The sequence below is a fragment of the Marmota monax genome, unplaced genomic scaffold (assembly GCF_021218885.2).
Source record: "Marmota monax isolate L192 unplaced genomic scaffold, Marmota_monax_Labrador192_F-V1.1 WCK01_AAM20220418_F8-fsc00578, whole genome shotgun sequence".
NCBI classification, from domain to species: domain Eukaryota; kingdom Metazoa; phylum Chordata; class Mammalia; order Rodentia; family Sciuridae; genus Marmota; species Marmota monax.
Window position 1 is genome coordinate 226439 of NW_026692934.1, and position 12505 is coordinate 238943.

A 12505-nucleotide genomic window follows, 5' to 3' on the forward strand; every position below is an offset into this window, starting at 1 on the left:
CTCAGCGGCTTAGTGAGGGCCGAAGCAGCTTAGAGAGGCCCTGTCCCCAAATGAGAACATAGAAAGGGCCGGGATGTTGCTCAGGGGTTAAGTGCCCCTGGCTTCAATCCTGCCCCCACACCCCCCCAAAAGGACAAACACAACCAAGAGACAGAACAGGCCCAGTGGCCTGAGGAAGGGTAGAGCCGCCCCCCCCTGCGCCTGCAAGGTAGGCGGACCTGCGACCCACTGGCAGTACAGCCCCAGAGGCCTGCAGAGGGGCAGTGCCACTGCCTGCGCCTACAAAGTAGACAGAACTGTGACCACCGACAGAACAAGCCTAGCGGCCCGCAGAGGGACAGAGCCGCCGCCCGCGCCTGCGAGGGAGACTTTGCAACCATACAAGACCAATATAAATATATAGGGGGAAAATTCAATAGCACAACAGTTTCACCAAGTAGAAAGGAACGCGAACAGTATGAAGAGACAAGGAAAGAAAGGACCATAAGCATTGCAGGTCAACTCAACGTTAGAAGAGGTAATAGCTGCAGCAGATGGAATGTCAGATAAAGAATTCAGGATATACATGCTTCAGATGATCTGGAGTCTCAAGGAAGACATCAGACAGCAAAATCAGACAATGAAAGATCACTTCAACAATGAATTACATAAACAAATCCAAGAAGCAATAGATCAACTATACAGGGAAATAGAGGTTATAAAAAACAAACAAACAGAAATCCTAGAAATGCAGGAAGCAATAAGCCAACTTAAAAACTCAATGGAGAATACTACCAGCAGAGTAGAACACTTAGAAGACAGAACATCAGACAATGAAGATAAAGTATTTCAACTCGAAAAGAACATAGACAGCTCAGCAAGACTGTTAAGAAACCATGAGCAGAACATCCAAGAAATATGGGATAACATAAAGAGACCAGACTTAAAGAGTCATTGGGATACAGGAAGGGACAGAGTTTCAAACCAAAGGAATGAGCAATCTGTTCAATGAAATAATACGAGAAAACTTCCCAGACTTGAAGAATGAGACAGAACCCCAAATCCTAGAAGCCTACAGGACGCCGAATGTGCAAAATCATAAGAGACCCACACCTAGACACATTATAATGAAGATGCCCAACATACAGAATAAGGAGAGAATTTTAAAAGCTACAAGAGAAAGGAAGCAGATTACATTTAGGGGCAAGCCAATCAGGATAACAGCTGATCTTTCAACACAGACTCTGAAAGCTAGAAGATCCTGGAATAACATATTTCAAACACTGAAAGAAAATGGGTTCCAACCAAGAATTGTGTATCCAGCGAAATTAAGCTTCAGGATGGAAGATGAAATTAAAACCTTCCACGATAAACAAAAGTTTAAAGAATTCGCAGCTAGAAAACCATCTCTTCAAAACATCCTTGGCAAAACATTACAGGAAGAGGAAATGGAAAATAACAATGAAAACCAACAGTGGGAGGTAGGACACTAAAGGGGGGAAAATAATCAAAGAGGAAAACAAACCATGTTTAGTAACATAAATAAACAAATATGGCTGGAAGAACAACCCATATCTCAATAATAACCCTAAATGTTAATGGCTTAAACTCACCAATCAAGAGACACAGGCTAGTAGAATGGATCACAAAACAAGACCCAACAATATGCTGCCTACAGGAGACGCATTTGATAGGAAAAGACATACATAGGCTGAAGGTGAAAGGTTGGGAAAAATCATATCACTCATATGGACTTCGGAAACAAGCAGGAGTGTCCATACTCATATCAAATAAAATAGATTTCAAGCCAAAGTTAATCAAAAGGGATAAAGAGGGACACTACATACCGCTCAAGGGAACCATACACCAACAAGACATAACAATCATAAATATATATGCCCCAAACAATGGTGCAGCTATGTTCATCAAACAAACTCTTCTCAAGTTCAAGAGTCTAATAGACCACCATACAATAATCATGGGAGACTTCAACACACCTCTCTCGCCACTGGACAGATCTTCCAAACAAAAGTTGAATAAGGAAACTATAGAACTCAATAACACAATTAATAACCTAGACTTAATTGACATATATAGAGTATACCACCCAACATCAAGCAGTTACACTTTTTTCTCAGCAGCACATGGATCCTTCTCAAAAATAGATCATATACTATGTCACAGGGCAACTCTTAGACAATATAAAGGAGTAGAGATAATACCATGCATCTTATCTGATCATAATGGAATGAAACTGAAAATCAACGATAAAAGAAGGAAGGAAAAAGCATACATCACTTGGAGAATGAACAATAGGTTACTGAATGATCAATGGGTTATAGAAGACATCAAGGAGGAAATTAAAAAATTCTTAGAGATAAATGAAAACACAGACACAACATATCGGAATCTATGGGACACATTGAAAGCAGTTCTAAGAGGAAAATTCATTGCTTGGAGTTAATTCCTTAAAAAAAGAAAAAAACCAACAAATAAATGATCTCATACTTCATCTCAAAATCCTAGAAAAAGAAGAGCAAAACAACAGCAAAAGAAGTAAAAGGCAAGAAATAATGAAAATCAGAGCTGAAATTAATGAAATCGAAACAAAAGAAACAATTGAAAAAATTGACAAAACTAAAAGTTGGTTCTTTGAAAAAATAAACAAAATCGACAGACCCTTAGCCATGCTAGCGAAGAGAAGAAGAGAGAGAACTCAAATTACCAGCATACGGGATGAAAAAGGCAATATCACAACAGACACTTCAGAAATACAGAAGATAATCAAAAACTATTTTGAATCCTTATACTACAATAAATTAGAAGATAGTGAAGGCATCGATAAATTTCTTAAGTCATATGATCTGCCCAGATTGAGTCAGGAGGATATAGACAACCTAAACAGACCAATATCAATTGAGGAAATAGAAGAAACCATCAAAAGACTACCAACTAAGAAAAGCCCAGGACCGGATGGGTATACAGCAGAGTTTTACAAAACCTTTAAAGAGGAACTAATACCAATACTTTTCAAGCTACTTCAGGAAATAGAAAAAGAGGGAGAACTTCCAAATTCATTCTATGAGGCCAACATCACCCTGATACCTAAACCAGACAAAGACACTTCAAAGAAAGAAAACTACAGACCAATATCTCTAATGAACCTAGATGCAAAAATCCTCAATAAAATTCTGGCGAATCAGATACAAAAACATATCAAAAAAATTGTGCACCATGATCAAGTAGGATTCATCCCTGGGATGCAAGGCGGGTTCAATATACGGAAATCAATAAATGTTATTCACCACATCAATAGACTTAAAAATAAGAACCATATGATCATCTCGATAGATGCGGAAAAAGCATTCGACAAAGTACAGCATCCCTTTATGTTCAAAACTCTAGAAAAACTAGGGATAACAGGAACATACCTCAATATTGTAAAAGCAATCTATGCTAAGCCTCAGGCTAGCATCATTCTGAATGGAGAAAAACTGAAGGCATTCCCTCTAAAATCTGGAAAAAGACAGGGATGCCCTCTCTCTCCACTTCTGTTCAACATAGTTCTCGAAACACCGGCCAGAGCAATTAGACAGACGAAAGAAATTAAAGGCATAAAAATAGGAAAAGAAGAACTTAAATTATCACTATTTGCAGATGATATGATTCTATACCTAGCAGACCCAAAAGGCTCTACGAAGAAACTATTAGAGCTAATAAATGAATTCAGCAAAGTGGCAGGATATAAAATCAACACGCATAAATCAAAGGCATTCCTGTATATCAGCGACAAATCCTCTGAAATGGAAATGAGGACAACCACTCCATTCACAATATCTTCAAAAAAAATAAAATACTTGGGAATCAACCTAACAAAAGAGGTGAAAGACTTATACAATGAAAACTACAGAACCCTAAAGAGAGAAATAGAAGAAGATCTTAGAAGATGGAAAAATATACCCTGTTCATGGATAGGCAGAACTAACATCATCAAAATGGCGATATTACCAAAAGTTCTCTATAGGTTTAATGCAATGCCAATCAAAATCCCAACGGCATTTCTTGTAGAAATAGAGAAAGCAATCATGAAATTCATATGGAAAAATAAAAGACCCAGAATAGCAAAAACAATGCTAAGCAGGAAGTGTGAATCAGGCGGTATAGCGATACCAGACTTCAAACTATACTACAGAGCAATAGTAACAAAAACAGCATGGTACTGGTACCAAAACAGGCAGGTGGACCAATGGTACAGAATAGAGGACACAGAAACCAATCCACAAAACTACAACTACCTTATATTTGATAAAGGGGCTAAAAGCATGCAATGGAGGAAGGATAGCATCTTCAACAAATGGTGCTGGGAAAACTGGAAATCCATATGCAACAAAATGAAACTGAATCCCTTTCTCTCGCCATGCACAAAAGTTAATTCAAAATGGATCAAGGAGCTTGATATCAAATCAGAGACGCGCCGTCTGATAGAAGAAAAAGTTGGCTACGATCTACATACGGTGGGGTCGGGCTCCAAATTCCTCAATAGGACACCCATAGCACAAAAGTTAATAACTAGAATCAACAAATGGGACTTACTCAAACTAAAAAGTTTTTTCTCAGCAAAAGAAACAATAAGAGAGGTAAATAGGGAGCCTACATCCTGGGAACAAATCTTTACTCCTCACACTTCAGATAGAGCCCTAATATCCAGAGTATACAAAGAACTCAAAAAATTAGACAACAAGAGAACAAACAACCCAATCAACAAATGGGCCAAGGACCTGAACAGACACTTCTCAGAGGAGGACATACAGTCAATCAACAAGTACATGAAAAAATGCTCACCATCTCTAGCTGTCAGAGAAATGCAAATCAAAACCACCCTAAGATACCATCTCACTCCAGTAAGATTGGCAGCCATTAGGAAGTCAAACAACAACAAGTGCTGGCGAGGATGTGGGGAAAAGGGTACACTTGTACATTGCTGGTGGGACTGCAAATTGGTGCAGCCAATTTGGAAAGCGGTATGGAGATTTTTTGGAAAGCTGGGAATGGAGCCACCATTTGACCCAGCTATTCCCCTTCTTGGTCTATTCCCTAAAGACCTAAAAAGAGCATGCTACAGGGACACTGCTACATCGATGTTCATAGCAGCACAATTCACAATAGCAAGACTGTGGAACCAACCTAGATGCCCTTCAATAGACGAATGGATAAAAAAAATGTGGCATTTATACACAATGGAGTATTACTCTGCATTAAAAAATGACAAGATCATAGAATTTGCAGGGAAATGGATGGCATTAGAGCAGATTATGCTAAGTGAAGCTAGCCAATCCCTAAAAAACAAATGCCAAATGTCTTCTTTGATATAAGGAGAGTAACTAAGAACAGAGTAGGGTCGAAGAGCAGGAGAAGAAGATTAACATTTAACAGGGATGAGAGGTGGGAGGGAAAGGGAGAGAGAAGGGAAATTGCATGGAAATGGAAGGAGACCCTCAGGGTTATACAGTGGAGGAGGTAGAGAGAGAGGAGGGGAGGGGAGGGGAGGGGGGGGGAGGGGGGAGGGTGGAGGATGGGAAAGGCAGCGGAGCACAACAGACACTAGTATGGCAATATGTAAATCAATGGATGTGTAACTGATGTGATTCTGCAATCTGTGTATGGGGTGAAGGTGGGAGTTCATAACCCACTTGAATCAAAGTGTGGAATATGATATGTCAAGAAATTTGTAATGTTTTGAACAACCCACAATAAAAAATTAAAAATAAAAAAAAGAGTGAAAGAAAGTGTAGGGCGCGGCCCAGCTTGAAAGCACGTGCGCAGCGTGAGCCCTGGGCCCAGCAGCACCACACACACAACAGGTCAAAGCAAATAAGAAGCTGACTTAGTCAAGGTTCATGAGGGGAAGAAGAAGGTGTCGCAACAGACTGTCACTATGAAACCTTCCTCCCCAGCTCTGAGGCCCCTCCACGATGCGATCACTCCTGGAGAGAAACGCTGCAGGTGAGAAAGGAGCAGGGTCCAGTTTGCTTGAGTCAGGGAAGCGTTTCTTTGCATTTAGAAATGACAAAACAAGGGTTAATGTGCAAGTGAGGTCATCTGATTTGCCTTTAGAAGTCCTTATACCCCAAATGGCGTAACGCGTTCAAGCTCAGAACAGTGAGCTGCTGGAGTTGACAAAGCAAATGGCCCTAACATTTCGTTTCAGTGCTGTGTCCAGCCAGTCTCGGCCCAGCGCCTCCCACAGCCTGGGGGCTCCCTGAACTCTGTCCCCAGCACGTTCTCCTGCCTCAGCCTCATCCCTACGTGGAGGCCAGGGTCATGTCGAGGACACGGCTCCTCCTGGGCTGTCTGGCTCCATGTGAGGCACGATCTGATTCCCTCACATGAGCGGCAGGAGCACCTCCAGCTTCACTGCAGCTTCTGCAGAGAACCTGAAGCTAGCTCGGCCCTTCTGCTTCTGGCTACTGCCTTGCTTCAGTAGAGCTCTGTTCTAACGGTTCCTGACCTCTGTCTTCTGGACTCCACGACAGCAGCTAAGTTACATCACTGTTTCAAGGGCATCACTGGTCGAAGGGCCTGAAATGTGCTAGTGGAGGAATAAAAGTCCATATGTGAGCAGGAATGGCTCCGTCGACGTGCCGAGAGCGGGGCACTGTGGTGTCTTTACGCACAACACGCTGCCGAGGAGAAGGCCTGGCACGGGACAGCGCCTCCGGCAGCAGACCAGGAAGGAGGAGGGCCTGGCTTCCTTTTCCTTAACAGATTTGCTTTTCTCAGGTTCCCAATCATCCTGATGTGCAGAGAATGTTAACAGCATCCGTTCAGCCACCGCATCCTGAAGGAGGGGCTCCCGAGACAGCGCAGCTCTGCCAGGACTCAGGGACAAGCGGCAGAGCCTGGCAAGTGCTGCTTCTGGACTCTGCTTGCCTGACTACAGATGCTGAGGCCCACAGGGTCCCATGAGCTCCCGGCGCCTCGGTATGGGGCTGTGGCATGCCAAAGTGGTGCACTGCTCAACCACAGGACCACATGAGCAGATTGAGACGCTCCTGGGACCATCAATGCAGGAGAATAAAGCATGCAGGCTGACCGTCGTCAACGCACAGAAAGGAGCTTCAGGGAGGGTCCAGGTAGGCGTACCTAGAGGACGGACGGGGACCCAGAGCCTTCGGCATCACTGCGGCCACTGCAGGCCCTGGGAAGGCACTTCAGCTTCCTCCTACTGACCACTTCTGAGGGAGGGATGCGGGAGTCTCCCGTGGTCTCTCACCGTCTTACCCTTCAACCAAAATTCTATGTTCAGATAGTCAGTACAGGGAGCACCAGCACCTCGCGCTCACTGCCTCGGGGAGAGCCACGAGCACCTTCACTGCAGAGCCTGAGCAGGGCTTCTTAAAGGGCCCTGGAAGCATCGAGCTTCCTGGGTGAGGGCTGAGACAAGGCTTTCAGAGCATCTCCCTGCTGGTGACTTTCAACAGGAAGGTCGCACAGGTGTAAGGGGAGCCACGGTCGTGCCAACACCTGCCCCGTTACAGCTGGGAACACTGAGCACACCACATTCTGCTGTTTACACGTACAGATCTGAGCTGAACGTGGACACCTGTCTTTGGCTCAGGACCCATTGTGGCCCCCAAGACCATGCCCTTGGCCCCCTTGGCTGTGAGGCTCACTGCCCGCTCCGGGTGCGGTGTCACCGCCTCAGTCCACTTGCTGAAGGAACCCACTGCTCTCACTTTCAGCCTCCCCATGCCCACACTCACCTGGCTCGCTGCAGACGGGCTGGCGCAGTTCTTGCGGTAACACGCCAACATGTGTGCAGTCTGATTAACTAGGATTTCCCGGATGACTTTCAAAGGCTGGTGTAGAACTGCTTTAAAAGCTGAATGCAAAAGGCCATTAGGAAAACAGGCATCAAAGTTCTAGATACTGATCTCTTCAAATGACAGAGAAAGAACAAACTGCTATTGTCCTCAGGTCTGAAGTGAGGATGGCAGTATTCAGAATGCTAGTCCCTGCTGACATCCCCTCCTGATTGGGTGGCATCTAGTCAGTGCAGAGCAGTGGGCGGCCTACAGCAAAAGGCCACTGTGGCCCCAGAATCATCTTCAGAATATCATAAACACTTCTACACCGAGAAGAGAAGGGCTGGTTTTTTCCTTTTCTGGTGTTCTGAATTCCTGCAGCTGACAGCTACTGCTTCCATAACCTGGGGTAGCATGGCAGAGAGAAGCCACAGACACCCTCCCTGGGCCCGTGGAATTCAGTTACCAAGGTACGGACGACAGGCCAACCATTCCTGGCAGCCTCCTTCCACCCTGCCGTGTGCCGCTGGCTCATTGTGGCCACCATAGGGCCTAGCCTCTGCCTATCACCTGCTGCTGCAGATGCACACGTCTTCCTTTGTGCTCTGCCTTCACTCATTCTGGTTATGTGCAGCCATGGCTGCACCCCCACCCAATCTCGGCTACCATCACAACTAGCCTAGGGGTCTGGACGGAACACCAAGAGCACTCACACAGAGCTAGCAAAGCTGTACCTGACTTGGCAAAGAAGTTGATGAGGGCATCCGTCTCACAGCTCTTGTAAAGATCTGCTAGCTGGGAGCTACAGTTTAAGCCGAGGTTGTGAATCCGAAGTCTCCGCTGACCCCCGATGGTGGTGTAAAGCACAGCACACTGTGGAAGAAGCAGGGCGAGGCCCAGGTTTTGGTGACCTCCAGCCAGCCTGGCTGCCTCTAGTTTGCATTTGCCAAGCAGTGTGTGTGGCAGGGACCCCTGGATGCCCCACACCCCCACAGCAGAGTGCACGGCTCCTCCTCTGGGTTTCCAGCAGCATTCCACTGGTATGCACTGCCCGGTGGGTGCCGCACGTGCATGACTCCACCTCCACGTGTGCAGCTCCACTGTGCTCAGACCACTCACAGCCACAGCAAGACCCATGGGATGCTCAGGCTCATGTGATGACGTATGCACCAAAGAGCCTGAGCGTTTGCGACTCAAGAGTGGACATCAGAGCCCCCACTCAGCAAGTCTCAGCCTCTCTGCACCCTCTTGGTGCCACGCTGAACTGGAACCAGTGGCCAGTTAGTGACCTTTTTTCCCATCTGAATTGAAAAGCTCCATGCCTTCTAATTAATGTTACGTACTACAAAACCAAATTCTATTCTACTTGCTGATGATATAATGTGCTCAACATGGTGTCAGAGCTGAGCTGTGGATCCTAACCTGTGCTGGGAGAGAGGGCCTAGGAGGTAAAGTTATTAAACCAGGTCACTAGAGGGACCTGAGTTCAATGTGACTGGTGTCCTTACAGGGAGAGAGCCATGGGCACAGACATGATGACAGGAGGGAGACCGTGTGAGGACAGGGGAACACAGGCCTGGACAGCCCCCAGAACCCTGAGAACAGAGTTCTGCTCTATAACCAGGAGATGTGCACTTCCTGGTGGCTGGAGCTGACTAATGCACATGCAGCAGGAATGGAATGATTCCTAATGGGGACCCTGAGCCCTGAGTGCTCAGCCAGGAACCCGGACCTCGTGAAAGACAGAGTGGGTGAGCCCTAGTGGGCACCCTGGACACTGGGTGCCCAGCACAGGTGCCTGGCTCTGTGCAGGCCAGGATGCTGCAGGCATAGCAGCCACACCTGCAGGCATAGTAGGCTCTCTAGGTGGACCCAGCCCCTGGAAAAGAACTGCATTTCTTTGTGAAGGGACTGTGATCCCGTCTGCATGGGGGCCCCTGATTCTGGCCAGCACGAGCCGTGCTGCAGTGAGGGCAGGCAGGTCACCTGGATCAGGGCGCCACTGTCCTCACTGAGCCTGTCGTCATGCTTGAACTCCACCGTCACAGCCTTGTCACAGTCCAGGGCAGCCATCTCCACGTCTGTGGTGTTGTTCATGAAGACCCCACCAAAGAAGTCTGTGGCTCTGAAACCTGAAGCACAAGGAGGGGTTCTACTGACTGCTCCGCTGTCAACGTCACCCAGATAGCTGAGCACGCGGAGACCTACCTGTGCTGGTCCGCACCCGCATGATGGCATCAAAACCTATTTTCTTCTCCACGTCACTTCTGAGGTCATTCAGGAACTGCTGGCTATCCAAGTGCATCTGAGAAAACAAGCACAGTCACGTGTGGCAGATGGCAGTAAAATACTTGATGATTCTTGTTTTTAAAACATAATTAAAATGGTTCTCATTTTTAATCCTGATTTAGCATATTTATATGCTAAATCATAAGCATAGCTTATGTTTCTTTGGTTAAAGAAAATATAGGACCTTTGGACAGAGATTCTGAAGTTTTCAAATGAAACTCATATCATTTCTTTCATTTTCATAATGGTTAGATGGGGAAATTGTTACTAATTTTAGGGGTTTTGTGTTAGAGGCAAGACTAAGACCACTGTGCCACCCATTCAATGAGGCTGGGGAAGGCGTGCAGCTGGGCTGCTTCCCCCTCCACATTAGGTCAGGAGGGTCCTCCACGGAGCCCGTGGGCCATCTCCCCTGTGCTGCTTCCCCCTCCACATTAGGTCAGAGGGTCCTCCACGGAGCCCGTGGGCCATCTCCCCCAGTGCTGCTTCCCCCCTCCACATTAGGTCAGAGGGTCCTCCACGGAGCCCGTGGGCCATCTCTCCCAGTGCTGCTTCCCCCCTCCACATTAGGTCAGAGGGTCCTCCACGGAGCCCGTGGGCCATCTCCCCTGTGCTGCTTCCCCCTCCACATTAGGTCAGAGGGTCCTCCACGGAGCCCGTGGGCCATCTCCCCAGTGCTGCTTCCCCCTCCACGTTAGGTCAGGAGGGTCCTCCACGGAGCCCGTGGGCCATCTCCCCTGTGCTGCTTCCCCCTCCACGTTAGGTCAGGAGGGTCCTCCACGGAGCCCGTGGGCCATCTCTCCCAGTGCTGCTTCCCCCTCCACATTAGGTCAGAGGGTCCTCCACGGAGCCCGTGGGCCATCTCCCCTGTGCTGCTTCCCCCTCCACATTAGGTCAGAGGGTCCTCCACGGAGCCCGTGGGCCATCTCCCCTGTGCTGCTTCCCCCTCCACATTAGGTCAGAGGGTCCTCCACGGAGCCCGTGGGCCATCTCCCCAGTGCTGCTTCCCCCTCCACGTTAGGTCAGGAGGGTCCTCCACGGAGCCTGTGGGCCATCTCCCATGGTGCTGGCACTCTGCTGTCGCCATGGCAGAGGAGGTTCAGGGGCCACAGCTGAGCAGCCCTAGCACAACTCCTAGTCCTGTGGCAGGCTCAGGCCTTCTGCTTCAACATGGTGACTCTCCCTGACACAGGAGTTGAGAGGAGACGCCTGATCCGTCCCTGGGTGTGCGCACTTGTCAGACTCAGGGTGGCGCAGGAGAAGCCAGCTGCCTGCAGCCTGGGGCCTTGCAGGGCTAGTGCTCTGATCACCTCAGATCTGTCTCCACTCAGATGTGGAAGAGAGCAGTGTAATAAACTGACCCTCCATTTCGACAATTTGAAACAAATATCTATTTTTCTAAACAGTACCTTAAACCCAGATTATTTTCTCCATTATGACAGCATAGGTGGATGTTTAACTCTGAGACTGAATGAGCTCCACCTTTGGCAAATACCAGGCAACACCAAGGGACTCGTCCACTGTGCATCTGTGTCTGCATTTATCTGTGTCTGGTTCAGTGCTGGGCGTGGCTCCCCCACACACTGCGTTAAAGTGGGAGACAGACAACAATGGTGTCACCTACCTGGAAATCGCTGTACTTGTAAAGAGTTCCCCCGGTGAGCAGAGGAACAAGGCCCAAGGAGGCCACATCCACATACTGACTGGGGAAGAGGAAGAGGGTCACAGAGCAGCCATGGGCCACACAGTCTTTGGCCAGAGACTCATAGACACTGGTTTGGGGCTGGAAAAGAATCTGAAGAAAAGTGTGCAAGAATGGAAAAAGAAAAGTCACAAGGTATTTCAGGCACAAAATCTGAGTTTCTGTTGGATTACTATTGAAATTTTAAATGGAAACTGTGTTTTCCAGCTAAGTGAGCTTCAGAAACACTCGTCTGCCTTCTTCTCAAAACCCCAGTGGTGCCGACCCTGTGGTCCTCGACCCAGGGCTACACCACTGCAGGTCTGAGCCAAGGCTGTCTGGAGAGCCCAGCAGCTCTGCCTCAGGCCCCAGCCTGTGCCTCGGGGTCCCACGGCATGTGTCTGTTCTCCGTGGACTCTGTGTTCAGCATCCCCCTGGTTCTTGGCCTCTTATACAGATTATATACACAGAATATGTTTGGGCTCTCATTTATGTTTTTCTAGTAATATAAAAATTCTCAAATTTCTGCAACTCAAAACAGTCCTGCACTGTGCAATGCAGGCTTTGACTCCAGAGCCTCTCCCCCCCTGACAGCAGGGCGGGCGGGCTCTGCCACCCACGGCCGGCCTGTACCTTCTCCTTGTCTGTGTTGAGCAGTCTCTTGTCGTCTCTGTTTTTGAGCTTCCCTGGCGCTTCAGCAGTTGGCAAGGAGGAATGGAAGATGAACAGCTTGCCAGGACACTCTGCTGCC

The 12505-nt window shown here is 47.7% G+C and overlaps 1 protein-coding gene across 2 annotated transcripts in view; it reads right to left on the reverse strand.

Annotated features, from left to right (window-relative positions):
- Positions 1–5689: 5689 nt before the first annotated feature.
- The window catches only part of LOC124097590 (protein transport protein Sec24D), a 44989-nt gene continuing 38173 nt past the window's right edge, over positions 5690–12505 (reverse strand). The window contains exons 13-19 of one of the 2 annotated variants that reach the window (XM_046452069.2): positions 12388–12504; positions 11698–11868; positions 9993–10089; positions 9771–9916; positions 8519–8657; positions 7743–7861; positions 5690–7122 (exon numbers count right to left, since the gene is read on the reverse strand). In XM_046452069.2, the coding sequence (XP_046308025.1) occupies positions 7078–7122; positions 7743–7861; positions 8519–8657; positions 9771–9916; positions 9993–10089; positions 11698–11868; positions 12388–12504 (834 nt within the window). In that variant the 3' untranslated portion in view covers positions 5690–7077. Of the gene's footprint in view, positions 7123–7451; positions 7862–8518; positions 8658–9770; positions 9917–9992; positions 10090–11697; positions 11869–12387; position 12505 lie in introns of those variants that run through there. The other variant, XM_058581884.1, reaches the window with a different exon arrangement.